The sequence below is a fragment of the Alligator mississippiensis genome, chromosome 3 (assembly GCF_030867095.1).
Source record: "Alligator mississippiensis isolate rAllMis1 chromosome 3, rAllMis1, whole genome shotgun sequence".
NCBI classification, from domain to species: Eukaryota; Metazoa; Chordata; order Crocodylia; family Alligatoridae; genus Alligator; species Alligator mississippiensis.
Genome location: NC_081826.1, coordinates 153,548,381 through 153,566,132, shown reverse-complemented (window position 1 = coordinate 153,566,132; position 17,752 = coordinate 153,548,381). Strand labels below are relative to the sequence as shown.

The window sequence follows — 17,752 nt, the reverse complement described above, 5'->3', positions numbered from 1 at the left end:
TGACTGTACAGGAGGCATGTGGCATGGAGGCGCATGGCACCTAGACTCAGCAGTGGTGGCTGTGGGGTGAAATATATCATATATCATATTTCTAACACATTCATTAATAGTAGGATTATAGTGTTTATGTTATAATATCCCTGATATATTTTATTTTTTTAATGTAGTGCATTTTGAAAAGTTCTGAAGGGGTGCCTTGAGTTTAAAGAGTTTGAGAACCACTGGCATAGAGATACAAATGGATTTCCATACAACTGATCAATCAATTCAAGGGACTGTTCTGGGTTACACCAGCTGCCCAAAGGGCTGTTTCAGCAGATGAAAAACACTGGGCATGGCAGACTTGGGGTGTTCGGTGTCATTTAAGATGGGTTTTAAGCTGCTTTGCACTGATGGGTGGTGAAAGGTTGTGAGAACAGGGCTGAGGATGAGGTCCTGCATTTCAAAACATAAGCTTAATTTAATAGCTGATCAGCAGTGATATGTAGTCTGTGGGTAATGCTGGATCAGACATATCTGTTGCATGCTGGTACTGTAAAGTGTGCCAGTTCCCTGCACTTCCTTAGCCTAACGAAGGGTTTTTGAACCCAAAAGCTTGCTTAATAACTATTCTCCAACTACTTGGGTTGGTCTAATAAAAGATATCAGATTCACCCAAGGAACCTTGTATGCCAGTTCCCTGCAAACATTCTATGCTTATCCTGGTTTTCAAGTTATTGCATCCCATAGCCAAGGCCATGATAAAAACATTGTAAGCACTCACTGTATCTCCTGGATCAGGAGGAAGGTTGTTGCAGGGTAAATATATATTTTTAAAAACCACATTATTGCTGAGTTTGGAAGATACTGATTGTTCTTCACAGTGCTAATTGCTTACCTTATATACAAATGTGCACACAAAGTCAATGAAACCAACTTGAAGCTTTGGTAGCTCAGCAGCCTTTCTTCTGTCCATCATGGGCTGGAAAAGAACATGGATTCCTTTGGAGAACAAGTCATAAAAGCCCCATGTTTCCACTCCACAACTCATTATGGCATCATTCTTGGCCTAAAAGTTCTATGGCATCATCCGTAATAGTTTCTCTTTTTTTCCCAGTGCCTGCCGCAAAGGCAGCTACTGCAGAGCCAAAAATTCCCTCTTATTTGAATAATATGTGATTAAGGAGGGCTCTCCTGCTCTCACAGCATGCTCTCTGTTAAGAGGTGTGACCAAGTTTCCTGCTTCTTGTGGGATACTTACAATAGGTTGTTGCTGAAGTACACTTATTTCCAGGTCTCCTTGTTCCCAAAACTCAGCTGCTACTAGCAAAGCTACCTGCATTAAAAAAAGAACAGCCACTGTTAGTCTTCAGGCTTTAAAATACAAAACAGCTCATGTCTTCACCAGCAGAAAGAGTGCCTCTCTGCTCCTTTCCTCATAATCTTGTCCAGTCTAATACTTTTTTTCAATTTGCCTTTAATTCTCTGCTCTTTTACCAAATATCCACCGGACAGCACTGGTGAAATGGATGGAGTTGCTCTGCTATAACAAAATGGAGAGTTGAAGTCTATCTCTGGCAAGATAGCTCATTGGTGCACTCCCCTGTCAGTCATTCAAGTGCTGGCTGCGTTTCTCTGCAGGAACTTGCTTCTTATTAGGGCTCTTTATATAAGGCAAAATTAAGGCAATAGTTATTCCTTTGGTCTTCTCCATAGAAATACTTGCCCTTTGCCACCCTGAAGCTCTTGAGAATTGTCCTAATACCCTGCCCCTTCAAAACTGAAGTTTTAAAATACGAATGTTGGGTTTTATTCATCTTACGGTTTCAGAACCTTGAGAATTTGTAAGTTAAAATTGACCTATAAGCATGACCACTAGAAACTTTCTAAAGTGAAAGCCAAGCATCTCACAGTTGTATAGCTCCTGGCCCTGGCTCCCTGACTGAGGGCAGGGGGCCTGGAAAGAGCTGCAGGGGAGGGGAAATAGTACAGTCCCAGCCACCTCCACGCTGCACACGCAGACTTCACCACACAGCCCAGAGCTGGCCAGGAACTGTCCAAGTCAGGGGTAGGTCCCATCCAGCTCCAGGCTGGGTAGGGAGTTCTCCCCATGCAGGGAGCTCCCAGCCCCCACTCTGCGATCATAATTGTGATCACGGGGCTGGGGCTGAGAAGCTTGTTCCCAGGCCCTGCTTCACGATGGTGGGGTGGGGGATGGGGAGCTTGTTTCCATCCCCAGCTCTGCAATTGCAGAGCAGGGGCAGGGAACAGGCTGGGAAACTGTTCCCAGCCCACAGCCTGCAATTGTGGAGCAGGGGCTGGGAATAAGCTCCCATCCCTAGCTCTGCAATCGGGGAGCAGGGGCTGTGAGCTCCCTGCTGCCAGGGCACAAGGACATTGTCCCCACCTTGGCTCCAGTGGCAGAACCTGCCCCAGCAGCAGGCAGCTCTCGGGGGTAGGAGAGCAATCTCTTGCCCCCTGCTGCCCAGCTGAACAGGAGCAAGTTTTCTCCCTGTTGGACATCTATATGTGCCATATGGGGCAGAACCAATCGTGAATAAATTTGCTACTTGTATTTACAGATAGCAAATTTACTGACAATTTGAGCAAATTACTGCATAGTAAGCATCTGCATGTGTAGACGGTGATGCTTACTGCACAGCAATTTGTTCCAATTTCAAGTAAAGCGTCTTGTGTAGACGTGCCCAGTGGGTGCATCTATATGTGCATTAAGGTACTTTTTCTAATGCACACTAAATTTAGTGCCTCCAATATGAGGTACTAAAGAACTGTGCATTAGGCTGCCTTAATGCTCAGTAACAAACATGCATGGTTTTTAAGTGAGGCTTAATGCACAGTAGCCTATTTTACTGCACAATAGTGTAATTGCACAGGTTTTTTTACACAATGCTTTAATGCACAGTAAAATAGGCTACTGGACATTAAATTGCATGTGTAGATGTTTCCCAGTGAAACTAGGCCAGTTGGCAACACTTTTTTACTTGCTTCCCATTCATAGCACTGAATATGTTCTAGGGAGCAAGAGCACTGGGATGCAGTCTCCCCTTTCATTTGTTCTTACACACTTTACTTTAAATTTTGACTAGGTTGTGTACTTCTTAGGACTCAGTCAGGTACATACACTTTAAGAAAAAAATCAAATAACTGACCAAACCAAGCAAAGCAGCCATCACTGCAAATAAATTATAGTGTTAAGTGCAAATAAGCATCCAGCTGGTTACTGAAGTCTTAGACATCAAAATCTTTTAAAAAATACATTCTCTTACGTTGTAACATAGGGTTGTGGATTTGACAACGCCACAACTTGTGAAAATATATTACAGCCAGAAGGATTTACCAGTAGTTTGTCAATCTGCAAATAATTATCTACCAGTATTGCTGGAAATTGTGACAGGGAAAAATCTTAGTGCTGACTGCTGGCAATGCAGCAAGTTGTAATATACTGGCTGCTTCTACATGAGCGGTGGACTTCACAGTTGTTACTGCACAGTCATTTAATACTTACTTAAGCAGACTTACTGCGCAGTCTTGATGCCGCACAGCTGTTTTTAGAAGAAACTTTGCAGTAGCAATGAGCTACTGCGCAATAGCTTGTTGCTACTGTGCAGAAAAGTCGACATCATGGTTCATGCCCGGCAGCATTATGTCGCTGTAGCAACAAGCTATGGTGATGTAGCATCTTATGTAGATGCACCCACTGAAGTGTATTACATCTATATGGAGCAAGCAATTTTTGTGGTCACTGACCTGACTCTGGACTTCCCAGGGTTTAGTGATAGCAGACAAATCACAGGCGGTCATCATCATGGCCCTGGAGAATGGAGCCAGAAAGGAATCAGTGTTCAGTCTACAGCTTTTTGCTACCTCCTGCTTTATATCCTTCCCCCCTGCCTCATGTTAAAAATGAAGGAGAGCCAGACTGGCTTAATACAATTCATCTGAGTGTACTGCCAGCTTCTGCTCCAGGTTTGCAACCTGTATAATTTCCTATGATGAAACTGGTTTGCATACAGCTTTTTCATTCTTGCTAGTCCTAGGACACTTGAGCCACTTTTGAGCATAAATTACACAGCAGAGACTATAGTGAAACATTAAGGAAGGAGAGAGCACTAAGTCCCCCAGTGGCTCAGGGGCCGGTGCGGCCACCAGCTCCTGTCCAAGCACTCACACTCTGATCGGTTGTTTCAGACAACCAATCAGAGTGTGAATAAAGCGTTACAGACAGACAGACGAAGGCTTTTATAATAGTGGAATTTTAAGCAGGGGCATTATAGCCCTAAAACAATTTTAATCTAAAAATTAGTAAAAGTTTTATGTAAAAGCCACTTGTGGGCATGTTGATGTAAAATAACAGCATTTAAAAATAAACTTGGTGTTCTCTCTCTTTCCTTTCTAGTACTCTCTGGGCTTTCTGGTTTTCTTTTCAGGGTTTGTAGTAACCTCTGTTTTTCCATTTTTTAGTGAAAAGTCTGTTTCAAATCCCATGGATTGGGTTAAAAAAGATGCCTTAAATGCCAGCACAGAATGGCACTCACAGTAACATGGAACTGCCATACAAACCTTGCCATACTGGCGCTCCTTCTGGCAAGCTACTCCACATAAAACTGTCCCATTTGTTGTAATGTTTACAAAAACTCAATTAGACTGAAGCTTGCAGTGGAATAATAACCATGGTCTACCATGAGACCTTGCATTGTATCTTTGTGTTCTCATCTGTATCTTCTCTCCGTATTCCCCCCACACATTTTCTCTTCTTTTCTATTTAGATTATGAGGTGTCTGAGATAGGAAGCCTCTTTTTGTCCTGTATTTGCTTGTCTCCTAAGTGCAGTAGTGCTCAGTCTCTGCCCGTGGGCCAAATTCAGCTCATGGAGCTGTCATCTGGCCCATGGGGCTCTCCACGGGTCCAGAAATTTGGCAGTAGGGGAGTGGTTGCAGCATTAATTGTTGTGGCTTCTAGAGCTGGGTCAATGAACACTGCCACCACTCCTCTGCCACCAACATTTCTGGACCTGTGGGGGAACCCCGCAGGCTGGATGACAGGGCCCCACATGGTGGATTGCTCTGGCCCATGGGGTTATTCTGCAGCTAAATCTGGCTTGTGGGGTTGGGCTGGTGTACAAGGTTGCTCTGCAGCCAGATCTAGTAAGCAGGACTAGGCTGGTGTGCCAGATTGCACCTGTGGATCAGCCCTGCACACCAGGGTTCCTCATACTGGATCTGGCCCACAGACTCGTCCCACACCACTTATCTGGCCCATGAGGCCAGAAGGGTGAGCACCACTGCCTTAGAGCTATTTGGGTTCTGATGTATGGCAAATGCTCTGAGGTGCAATGGCAGCACACAGACATGACATTTATATGAAATTTTTCTATAGTGACTTTTATCTTATTTGCTTCATTTAAAAGCTGGATACTGGCATATTTTTATTTAATTACTTGCTGATGTACACATCTTAAACAGATAGCTGGAATTTCATTTTAATACCCATTCAAACAGCTTTCTGGAATACAAAGCCACTGCAATCTGGCTCCCAGATCCATTAATAAGTGAAATGTGAGCTTAATATACCTCACTAGGTAACATGTATTGTGTATTATGTCTTCCTGTCTGATCCCCTTAGGAGCTTGTTTGTTACATATAGTGGCCACTTTTGTACCATTTACCCATCAAGGAGGGGCTGTCTTTACTTACATGACAACCTCTTTTTTGGTAGTCTCCAGAGACAAATAATCAGTCCATGCCTTTTTGTCCTCATATTTCTCCGACTCATCAACAATCTTCTGAAACATTGTTCTCTTTCTTAAAAAATAACAGGGAAATGGTGTGTTAAATAGGGAATCAACAGATCTCATTTGAAGATCCTTCAAAAACATTTCACAGGACAGACCCTTGGTTGAACAGCTGTGGTCACTGTGTTTGGTTCACCAAAGGCAGCTCCACTGCATGTACATATCCCAAGGGCTTCGTGTCACCTGCCTCCCCCCCATCCCACGCAGCCACACCCAGCTTCTAGATTCTAGCAGCTTCTAACCCATGGGTGGGCAATTATGTGCCCCCCCCCCCCCCAACCACCTGCAACAGCTCACCAAAACTCCCTAAGTGGCCCTGCCCTGTGCTCAGCCGGATGGATGGATGGGATGGGGCTATATAGGGGCAGGAACTAGGATCTGGGAGTGGGACAGGTGGGCAGGGCTGGGGCCAGGGTTAGGATCCAAATTGCTGGGCAATGATGGTGTGGGACCAGGGCTTGGGGCAGAGCTGCAATCTGCTCTCCGCATGCCCCTGTGACAGGTGCCGGTTCTGCCAGAAGGGGTGTGTAGGGAGCGGATTGCAGCTCTCTCTCAGGCCCTGGCCCCATGCTGTCACTGCCCAGAGGTCTCGGGGTCTCCACGGAGACTGGCAGGGACCTGTGCAAACAGGGACTTGACCAGGCAGATGGGATGGGGCTGTGGGTGGACAGGGAGCGGCGTCCAGGAGTGGGATGGACAGGATAGGGCAGGACTGGGATCGGGATCACAGGGGCCATGACAGTGCAAGGCCGGGGCCTGAGGCAGAGCTGCAATCTGCTCCCTGCATGCCCCTGCCTGCAGAACCAGAGCCTGTTGCAGGGACATGCAGGAAGCGGATCATGGCTCTGCCCTGAGCCCTGGCCCCATGCTGTCACTGCCCCAGGATCCCAATTCCAGCCCTGGTCCCACCCATTCCGCTACCAGATGCTGCTCCCTGCCGGCCCACAGCTCAGTTCCATCTGCCCAGCTGAGGACTCTGCCTGTGTGGGTCCCAGATGGGCTCTGTAGAGACCCTGTCCACCCACTCTGTCTGGTACCACAGCCTGGGCCACAGTGCCTGGGCAGCAGGGCCAGATCTGGCAGTGGCAATGGAGACTGGCAGCAACAGTTGCAAGGAGCTGCCACTGCCAGGGCTGCCAGGAAGTGAGTCTGGCCTTTGCCCCACTCCAGTCCTGCTGCATGCCTGAGGGTGATGGGACTGGCTGCTAGGGGTGTGCAAAATGGGCCGTATTCGCTTAGGATTCGGATTGAGTCCAAATTGGGGACAGTGATTCAATTCTTTGATTCAGATCACTGTCCCAATTCAATTCAGCCGAATCCAAATCTGAAGATTCAATGCTGATTCGGAGCATCGGGGGGGGCCTGCATGGTTGGCAGTAGACCGGAAATACTTCTGGGTCACTTCTGGGCCTGCCACCAAGCACACAGGGGAGCCCCCTGGCTCAGTGATTGGCCATGGGGGGGACCCCAGGTGCCCCCCTCCAGACCCAGGAGGCACCAGTTGCTGAGCCGGGGGCTCTCCCACACACTCCCCGGTGGACCCAGAAGTGAACCAGAAGTGCTTCTGGTCCACTTCTGGGTCTGCCACCAAGTGCGCTAGGGACCCCCCTGTGCTCCCGTGGGATGCTCCATCCATCCCAGCATCTCAGCGTTCACAAGCCGCCTGGTACCTTGAGGTATGTAGAAAAAACATTTAAAGCTGTGTCTATTTTTGAATCATTGAATCTCTCCGAATTGATTCAGAGGGTTCCGATTCGATTCAGAGATTAAAGGGTCTCCTGATTTGATTCAGATTCGGAGATTCAGCCGTCGAATCTCCACTGAATTGAATCAGCGACTGAAGCTTCTCAAAGCCCTACTGGCTGCACGTGCCAAGGCCCAAGCTGCCCCCATGCCTGGTCCATGCGGGGCTGAGGGACCTGGTGCGGGCCAAACAAAATCCCTTGGTGGGCTGGATCTGGCGCATGGGCCATATTTTGCCTACCCCTCCACACGGCTCCATCTAACCACCCCACATAGCTCCATAATGGCAGGTCTGCCAGCCTGGGTGCAGTCCTCCTTGGGATGCTCCAGCTGCTAAAGGAGCTCCAGGTCAAAGCTAAAAGCATAGGTGTATCTATATGTGCTTTCTGTCAACTATTGGTTGGACGGGGGGAAGGGGAGCGGTGAAGGGCAGCAGGAGAAGTCTTCTGTTGCTCACAGAGCAGCTGCTGCTCTGCTGGTTGAGCAAACCAGGTTATGCCACTCCCAGGGAGCTGCATATTTGGCATACTCAGGGTTTGGCCATTAAACTCTAGAATCTTTTAACATAAACCCTTGGAATTTTTAAATACTATTTAAATCAGTGTAACACTCCAGTGATTCTAACTTGCAAACTTGTACTTTGGCTCAACAAAGAAATGCAATGTCAGATTAAGATTTATTGTGAACTAAATTAGAAATTAGAAATGCAATTGAATTCTACCAAAATGCCAAAGGCAAAACTCCAAAATATTGGCTCTAACCCTTCAGTTGCTTACACAAATACGTATGTTCACTTACGCAAACAGCCTCATTTCAGTGTCCTACTCATGTGCCCTAGTATTTGCATAAATACTTTTAGCCACAACTAAAACTGTATTTTATATTTTACCAGTATAAAACCATTGTTTCTAAAGGAACTTGTTTCAGTGATGACAAGAAAATGACTTAGTCTTCCTGCATATTCATCAATGTATTGTGAACATTTTGCTATGCAGGCCGTTTTTAGAAAATTAGAAACGTAAGTTAATGACAGTATTTACCACAAGTACCTCAGTGACTTAGAAGTACAAATCTCACTTACTGCAAAAAATGGTCAACTTTTTACTGATGGAAATTTAAATATATGAAGAATATTGGTGGTTAAGCTACTATAAACTATTTGCTTATTCTTATCTTGTTTTGAAGTTGTGCTGTTTGTCTCAAGAATATTAATAAAGCCCTGGATTGATCATAATCATTAATAAATATATATAGATTAGCTTGAAATATCTCAGTAGTAAAACGTCCAAGTAATCTCACCCTGTCAACATGAAGGAAATGGTGAAACCAGCTTGTTAGCATTATAGAAAACCCAGCTCAGCACCATATAAATATGAACAGTAGGAATTATTTAAAATTCATTACTTAAGAAAGTTTTATCCACCTGCTTTCAGATAGTCATTTGATGGTCTGCATGGGTCTCCAGAAGACATAGAATCCCTTGAGAGGAGTCTTGCATACTGAGGAGCAGCAGAACATTATAACACTTTATACTAAGACAAGGTTCCTGTCATATTCATATTTGGACTCACTTACTTGAAGTACAGTGCCAAGTCAGTTGCTATGATAGCGATATCCATCAAGTTAAGCACATGCTCATACTGTCTCCTGTTGAGATTCTGGTAAATATTCAGCGACTAAAAGAAAATAAAGCTCACAAAAATCAGTGATGCTTTGCTGCATGCTACTGGACATTACATTTCTCAGAATGTGTGTTTCTGTTCAACAATTTCAGGTGATGTTGTATAGGGAAGGGAAAAGAGCTCAGTCCAATGTCTAGTAAGTCTGTGGAAGATCACCATTTCTTACAGAGGGCATTGAGTTGTCTATACTACCTGAAATCAACTTGGGTACCTACTAGCACTAATAGGAGTTTATCTGAAGTAAAAGATTAATAGAGTAAATTTGTCAGAATTTTGCCTACAGCAGGGGGAAGGATGGCTTTAAGATTAAATCTGATCAGTGAGATCCATCGGTTCTGAGAAAATTTTGGCTACCAGAGTTCTTCATTCATTTTGTCAGACCCCCCCTTACATTTTGGGCAAGTCATGTAACTTCTCCACTTCTTCCCCCACACCGTCCTCCATGCACAAACTGAGTAACTGGAACTGCAATTGGCTGCCTCACAATGGGACTATGTGCCTGCCTGAAGGGTCACAGTGGGATTATGAGAATGCCATGTACATAGAAAGTTTTTCTAATGATGGAAAGTAGTAGGCAGATAAACTACATGAGTGTTGGGCTAGGTTGATGGAGAAGACTCATAAAGAAATCATTGCAAGTCAGGGCCACTTTGCTGCAGATTATTGTAGAACATGAAAAGGATTCACTGTACTGGGCACTGAAAAGGCATCGAATATAGGACAGTTCTTTATAAGGCAAGCAGATGTAATTTTTATTTCTACTTGGCTTCAGCACACAGGCAAAAGAAACTCTGCCATTTTAACCAAACCTTACTTTGACTTTTGGGTTCATTTAAATCGAAAGCTGAGAAAACTATGATGTGAGTGAAATCTCTCCCACCCACAAAATCCAAACCAAAGAAAAATACTGGGCCAAGCCCCTGCAGCTCAATATTATCTTGCTTCAAATGGAATTGAGAGCAAATTGGATGGATCCCTATGTTCGTATGTGTTACAAACCTCTTCCGCCAGCAAGAACTTTCCAAATTCCAAGTGGTGTCTCTCCAGAATTGATGATCCATGAAGTTTTGCTAAAGGATGTTGAGATCTGGTTATATAAGTGAAAAACATAATTAGTACAACACTAAAGAGCAAGGAAGTGTTGCAGCAGTGTCTTATTTAGGTAAGTTGCACTTTGTATTCAGGTTCAGCTTAGTTTGTAGAGGTGGAATGAGTAATGTTTTAATAACAATCTTAATTTTTTCTAATAATGAACAGGCTTATCTTTTAACATTTTTATTAACTACTTATAAACTCATTTACAAGCGAACCCTTATAACACAGCACAGTTAGGGTCTTTTGGTTTTATTTTTCACTTAAGTGATTTCAAAAAGATGTGTCAAAAAAGCATCAGCTCTTGCCCATTTTCCTAGGCTGTAACTGAACATCTGTGCAGTCCTAGTGTTAAGATCTGTCATTCACATCCTAAGGCAGCTAAATCCTAAGAGAGTCTTTGCTGTTGTACAAAAGGTGTGTGCATGTGTATGAGGGGAAAAAAACAACCACCAGCTCCCCAAGCAGCATCCACATGCTGTTTCATTAACCACCGAGATCTCTTGGGTATATGAGAACAGCTGGGTAGCACAACCAGCAAGCAGCTGAGAGCAGGTGTCCTGACCTGAGAGTACATTAATCATTTAAAAGAGGCCTGGCTAACCAGTGATGTCATATCATGTGGGCCAACTTAGTGGGCAGAAATGTGCTCTTGTGCTTGGGACCATGCATTTTGGGAGAATGTCTCCATGGCTCAAAGATCTGTCTTGACAGACAGCTTGAGCCAAACTCCTATTACTGGTGGCCTCCAGTAGCCTAAAGAGCACAAGAGAACTACAGCTTTCCTCACCATTTAAATCACATCAGACTGTGACAGCTTACAATGGATGCTGTTCTCTGCCTTCACCCTGAATCAGGAGCTGTTCTGAACCTACTTTGATCCCTCTGCAACCACCCCCCACCCTGCATGCAAACATTGGATATAATTATTGAAAACAATAGAAAAGTGCCTACTTCATCTGATAAAGGTTGTTGGTTCCTCTGTGATCAATGTCATGGCATAAACCTGCAGTTACCATAGCAAGGGCTTCAAGGTCTGTATAGTAACGCTTCAATTTGCCAGTCTAGAAGAAGAGAATTGCAGAGTTTTGTTAGTATCACCAAAGGAAAAATACATCAGAGTGTGGTTGCTCTGTTTGAAATGTATTATATTAAACATGAAGAACTAAAATGTGACATTTTAATGAAGCCAAATATACAGTGCACTGGAGTTAGCAAGAACTTGGAAAAGGTACAGGGGAAACCAGAACAGGTGTTTCAAAATTAGAGCAGGTGTGTGTGGGTACTACATGTATCTCATGCATCCTCCTTTGTAGGTCTTCTAAAGTTACTTAGCCTAAGATAGCATCGGGCTATCTTGTTAACATTACTTCAGAACAAGAAGACAAGGATTTAATTAGAGTCAGAGCACAAAACTCAGGCAAAGATGCTCCAAGTTTCTTTGGGCATGGGTCCATATGAAGCTTTGTCACCCCAAGGGAGAAGCATGATTCATAATCTTTTCTGTATCATGCCTAAGGAGGGGGCCAGCTCTGCTGCCTCAGGAGCAAGTGCTTTGCCTGGGACCAACCAATGTGTGTTGGTCCTGCTTTTCCATTTGTCTTTGGAGTAGTTCCATCCCTAGGACCTGCTAAGAGAGAACAGTTTTGCTCCCCTCCAGTGCCTCAGTGGAGACCAAGATTCACTTCCTTAGCATTAACTGTACTAGAGATGGATATGTTTTATACTATTACTGGAATAAGGCTTTTACAAAGACAAAGGAATGCTTGTAGATATTTTTATGGACATCTAAGAGATACTTCTATTAATTACATAAGACACAGTGTAAACAAAATGATACCATAAAACTAAGAGAAAAACATAGGAGCAGTAGTAGAATACCATTAAAAGCGTGAACATGGTTTGTGCAACATTGAAGCCATGGCGCCAGTTGTGGTAAGTAATCTTCCTGTAACCCTTGCTGACAGAGTACACAAATCTTACCAGTACCTGCAAATTGGAAAGTTGGAAAAGGGTATTAGTACATCTCCAATGGAAACAAATTCTTTTAATGCTGGGAACAAGTGGTTGAAAATACAGCTGTTGAAAAATAAAAATCAGTTAATACTATTGAGTTATTTATATTCTTTTTATAGCCTATAACTGAGCAAGTTCTCACTGCGTTAGGAAGGAGCCTCAAGTACAATAGAATCATAGAAAATGAGAGTTGCAAGGAACCTCATGAAATCATCTAGTCCAACTCCCTGCTCACAGCAGCAGCATCCCAGCCAAAGTTTTGTCTAGCTGGGTCTTAAAACCCTCCAAGGATGGAGATTCCACCACCTCTCTGGGTAGCCTGTTCCAGTGCTTTACTACCCTCCTAGTAGGAAAGTTCTTCCTAATATCTAGCCTAAATTTCCCTTGCTTCAGCTTGAGCCCATTGCTTCTTGCTCTTGTTATTTGCCACCACTGAGAAAAGTCTAGTTTCATCCTCTTTGGAACCACCCTTCATGTAGTTGAAGACTGCTATTAAATTTTCCCCCAGTCTTCTCTTCTCCAGACTGAATAAGCTGAGTTTCCTCAGCCTCTCCTCAGAAGTCATGTGCCTCAGTCCCCTAACCATTTTCACTGCCTTCCACTGCACCCTCTCCAATTTGTCCACATCCTTTCTGTAGTGGGGGGGCCAAAAACTGGACATGGGACTCCAGATGTGACCACATGAGTGCCGAATAGAGGGGAAGAATCACTTCCCTTGATCTGCTGGCAATGCTCCTCCTAATGCAGCCCAGTATGCCATTAGCCTTCTTGACAACAAGGGCACACTGTTGGCACATATTCATCTTACTGTCCATTGTAACCCCCAGGTCCTTTTCTGCAAAGCTGCTGTTTAGCCAATTGGTCCCCAGCCTGTACCGCTGTATGGGACTGTTCCACACTAAGTGTAGGACTTTGCACTTGTCCTTATTGAACCTCATGAGATTTCTTTTGGCCCAATCCTCCAATTTGTCTGGGTCTCTCTGAATCTAGTCCTACCCTCCAGCATATCCACTACTCCCCACAGTTTGGTGTCATCTGCATACTTGCCGAGGGTACACTCCATCCCATCTTTCAGGTTATTGATAAAGATATTGAACAAAACTGGCCCCAGGACCAATGCCTGAGGCACTCCACTTGACACTGGCTGCCAACTAGACATTTCGCTATTGACTTCTACCCTCTAAGCCCATTGATCCATCCAGTTTTCTATCCACCTTACAGCCCATTTATCCAACCCAGACTTCCTTAGCTTGCTAGAGAGAATATTGTGGGAGACCATATCAAAATCCCTGCTAAAGTCAAGGTGTATCATGTCCACTGTTCTCCCCACATCCACAGTCAGTTATTTTATCATAGAAGGCAGTCAGGTTGGTCAGGCATAACTTGCCCTTGGGGAATCCAGGCTAACTGTTCCTAATCACCTTTTCCTCTTCCAAGTACTTAGAAATGGATTGCTTGAGGACCTGGCTCCATGCTTTTTCCAGAGGCTGAGGTGAGGCTGACCAGTCTGTAGTTCCCTGGATCCTCCTTCTTCCCTTTCTTAAAGATGGGCACTATATTTGCCTTTTTCCAATCATCCAGGATCTCTCCCGATTGCCATGAGTTTTTAAAGATGATGGCCAGTGGCTCTGCAATCATATCAGCCAACTCCCTCAGCATCCTTGAGTATATCACATCAGGCACCAAGGACTTTTATATGTCCAGCTTTTCTAAATAGTCCCTAACCCATTCTTTTGCTACTGTTGGCTGCTCACCTCTTTCCCAAACTGTGCTGCTAGGTGTGCAGTAGTCTGGGAACTGACCTTGCCTGTGAAGACTGAGTTGAAAAAGGCAATGAGTACTTCAGCCTTTTCCACCTCATCTGTCACTAGGTTGCCTCCCCCGTTTAGTAAAGGACCCACATTTTCCCTGATCTTCCTCTTGTTGCTGACATATTTGTAGAAACCCTTCTTAATACCCTTCACCTCCGTTGCTAGCTGCAACTCAAATTGTGCTTTGGCCTGTGTGAAGCTTCAAGTGCTGAGTCGATTCGGAGGAGATTCAGCCCAATTCAGCGGCCGAATCTCCAAATTGAATCAAGAAATCAATAAAAAGGTCCAAATTGATTTGAAGCCTCCAAATCAATTTGGAAAAAATTTGGAGGAAAATTTGGTGATTTGGGCAGTACCTGCTTACTGCTGCAAGGAGCTGAACCCAGGCTCTGTGCCGGTAAGTAGGGGGCCAAAATATTAAGTAGTGGATTAAAGTCCCACAATATTAAGTTGTGGATTAAAGTCCTTAGATGTCTAAGTATAACTTTGATGCCTAATAGCCTTCTCTTGTGGAGGCTGAACAGGTTCAGGTCCCATAGCCTCTCCTCGTAGGGTCTGCCCTGCTGCCCCCTGATCATGCGAGTGGCCCTCCTCTGGGTCCTCTCCATGTTGTCCACATCCCTCCTGAAGTGCGGCGTCCAGAACTGAATGCAGTACTCCAACTGCGGCCTGACCAGTGTCGCATAGAGGGGGAGGATCACCTCCTTGGACCTGCTTGAGATGCATCTGTGGATGCATGACAAAGTACGGTTGGCCTTCCTGACCGCATCCCCACACTGTCGACCCATGTTCATTTTGGCATCAATAATGACTCCAAGATCCTTTTCTGCCTCTGCACTGATGAGAAGGGAGTTGTCCAGCCTGTAGGTATGCTGCTGGTTCTTCATCCTCAGGTGCATTACCTTGCACTTGTCAGTGTTGAAACCCATCCTGTTCTCATCCACCTACCCCTGGAACCTGTCTAGGTCCGATTGTAGCCTTTTCCTCCCTTCTAGTGTGCCCACTTCCCCCCACATCTTAGTGTCATTTGCGAATTTGAACAGGGTGCTTTTTACCCCCTCGTCCAAGTTGCTGATGAAGTTGTTGAATAGTGCAGGCCCAAGGACCAAGCCCTGTGGAACCCCACTGCCCACATCCCTCCAGGTCGAATATGACCTGTCCACCACCACCCTCTGGGTGCGGCCCTCCAGCCAGGTAGTGACCAGTCTGACTGTGTAGGTGTTAACGCCACAGTCCCCTAGTTTTTTAATGAGAATGGGATGAGAAACAGTGTCAAAGGCCTTCCTAAAGTCCAGAAATACTACATCTGTGTCTAAGGATTTTGTGACCTGGTCATAGAAGGCCACCAGGTTGGTCTGACAGGACCTGCTTCTAATGAACCCATGTTGGTTGCCCCTAAGCATAACCTCCCCTGCTGGTCCCTCGCAGACATGTGCCAGGATAATTCTCTCAAAAAGCTTACCCAGGATCAAGGTAAGACTAACTGGCCTATAGTTTCCTGGGTCCTCCTTCCTCCCTTTTTTTGCTTTATAGTGGGCTTGCTTTGCTTTCACTTACTGTGTGTGTACATCCAGCTTCCAGTAGGTGGCAACAGACTTCACTGGTGACTAAAAAATTCTGCCTGTGAGTCTGTCTGCACTTCCATTGGGAAACTGAGCGCAGCCTATGTAGGCATTTTCCAGGGAGCTTTAATGTAGTTTACCTTGGTATTTAGCATTGTCTAGCTACTAGCTTTAATCTAGTTGGATTGACTGTCAATAGCAACCAGGCTTCAAGGGGACAGGCTTCATAATAGGCTAGCAACAGAAGTAAGCACTCGGTATTTTTGGTGGGCATATACCATCACCACTGGAGCACACAGCTTTTGCTTTGTGGGTGATGGCATCCATGCCAGCTAGAGTTAAAGCTTTACATGCTTCTGTCAGACCTCCTGAGTGCAGCACAGAGAGCTACTGTGCCTTTGTGATGATGCCGCTAACATCAGCATAACCTGTGACTATGCCTGTTAGGTTTCTGGGCGCTGGGCTCTGGGTCTACCGTCCAGAGCTACCAAGTTGAGGTGGAAGTCCACAGACAATTCTCTGTAACAGCTTGCCAACAACTGTCACCTACCTCTTGTGGAATCTGGAATTTTTTCACCACTCCAAGCTCATAGTACATCTGAACTCCACACCGCACGAGGTCAAGCTCAGAGCACTCAAAATCAGAGAACCTGAACTCGTAGATTTCAGATTCACCAGGGTCTGGGAGTTGATCACGCTGGAAAAGGAATAGATGGGCTAGTTTTTGTGTTCCTTGTGCCATTCACAGACATAGTTGCAAGCAGCATAGCTCTCCCTCTCAGCATTCCCACTATCATATTGCTGCTTTAGACCTGCCCCCTTAGCATAATGAGACTTGGGTTGATTGGTGTTACAGGTCACCATATACACAAGCTGTCATATATTTTGCTTGCTCTTTTGTTGTTTAAACAGTATCCTGGTAGATCTGACACACCAGCCTTCAAGGATCAAACTTGGCTCCAGGGTCTTACAAAGCCAGTTGGCTCTAGATCTTGCTCTGTATTTGCTTGGGGTAGCAAACTGTGTGGAGGATCCAAGTGGACCACAGCTGCTTCTCTGCAGAGGCACAAAACTTTAAGTGTTTCCTGGTACTTGGGGGAATGCAAAGCAGCCCCTCTCCAGAAGTTCTGGAGGCACTGCCTCTGGAAGATGGGTCATACCATGCCACAACATACTATTCTAAGATATGATACTCCAGGTGTCTGTGTGGCAGGGGAAGGAGAGAGGGATGTTGTTCCTACTCTTAGGAGATGTTGAGATGCTTCACTGATGGGCCCCAGTACAAGATGACAACTCTTTCCCACTTCTGTCCAGCAAATACTTATCTACCTTTGTTGTCTAGTCAACAATGTATGACTCTTACCAGTATTTCTGCCAGTTCTTCTTCTTCACACTCATTTGGTTCTTTCCCAAGTATCTCTTGTGTTGGCTACAAAGATGACATATATGTTATTCTCACTGTTGACTCTAATCGCTGTGAAGGCTACATGGCATTAGGAAATTCAGTTGTGAGCAGCTTTTAACTTCCAAATCCATTTTCTTTTCTGAGCCTTGCTTCCATTACTGTCTTTAAAGGGCAATTCTCCATTATAAAATAGCTCCAAAAGTGGCATTGATGCCTATACTTACTGTCTTTTTTTATCACCTCCACATGTAATTTTGCATAGTTTGCAAATGGAAAGACTGTTAGTCTTCCACACTCACCCTGACCAAGCTGGGTTCTCTCTCCCACGTGTCATCCCAAGCCACAGGGGTTTGGCAGGATAAACTAAAACTTATAACCACCCCATTGTCATTAGATTATTTTCTTGGTAATATCTCTGTAAACTCTTCTGTTACTAATGGGCTGCAGCAGTGTTTTAAGGACTGTATTAGCCCTGAAGGGATCTTTTTGATGATACACAGAATGGAAAGAACCCAGTTTAACACTCCAAACCTAGGATGAATCTCTAGATAGTCTAACACTGAAATGCAAGTGACTAACATTAAGCATTAACAAAGTTTTGGTTTACATTCTCACCTTTCTACACCCTTGACAGCTGCCTTCCCTCCTTG

General features: G+C 44.9%; 1 protein-coding gene across 1 annotated transcript in view; it reads right to left on the bottom strand.

The window, feature by feature from the left end:
• PDE6B (phosphodiesterase 6B) overlaps window positions 1-17,752 on the bottom strand; it is a 36,143-nt gene that overhangs the window by 6,290 nt on the left and 12,101 nt on the right. Inside the window, exons 11-20 of the mRNA XM_006259253.4 lie at window positions 17,061-17,126; window positions 16,248-16,394; window positions 12,190-12,297; window positions 11,263-11,372; window positions 10,216-10,303; window positions 9,110-9,210; window positions 5,694-5,801; window positions 3,748-3,811; window positions 1,241-1,315; window positions 878-961 (exon numbers count right to left, since the gene is read on the bottom strand). Coding sequence (XP_006259315.2) covers window positions 878-961; window positions 1,241-1,315; window positions 3,748-3,811; window positions 5,694-5,801; window positions 9,110-9,210; window positions 10,216-10,303; window positions 11,263-11,372; window positions 12,190-12,297; window positions 16,248-16,394; window positions 17,061-17,126 — 951 coding nt within the window. The remainder of the gene's footprint in view (window positions 1-877; window positions 962-1,240; window positions 1,316-3,747; window positions 3,812-5,693; window positions 5,802-9,109; window positions 9,211-10,215; window positions 10,304-11,262; window positions 11,373-12,189; window positions 12,298-16,247; window positions 16,395-17,060; window positions 17,127-17,752) is intronic.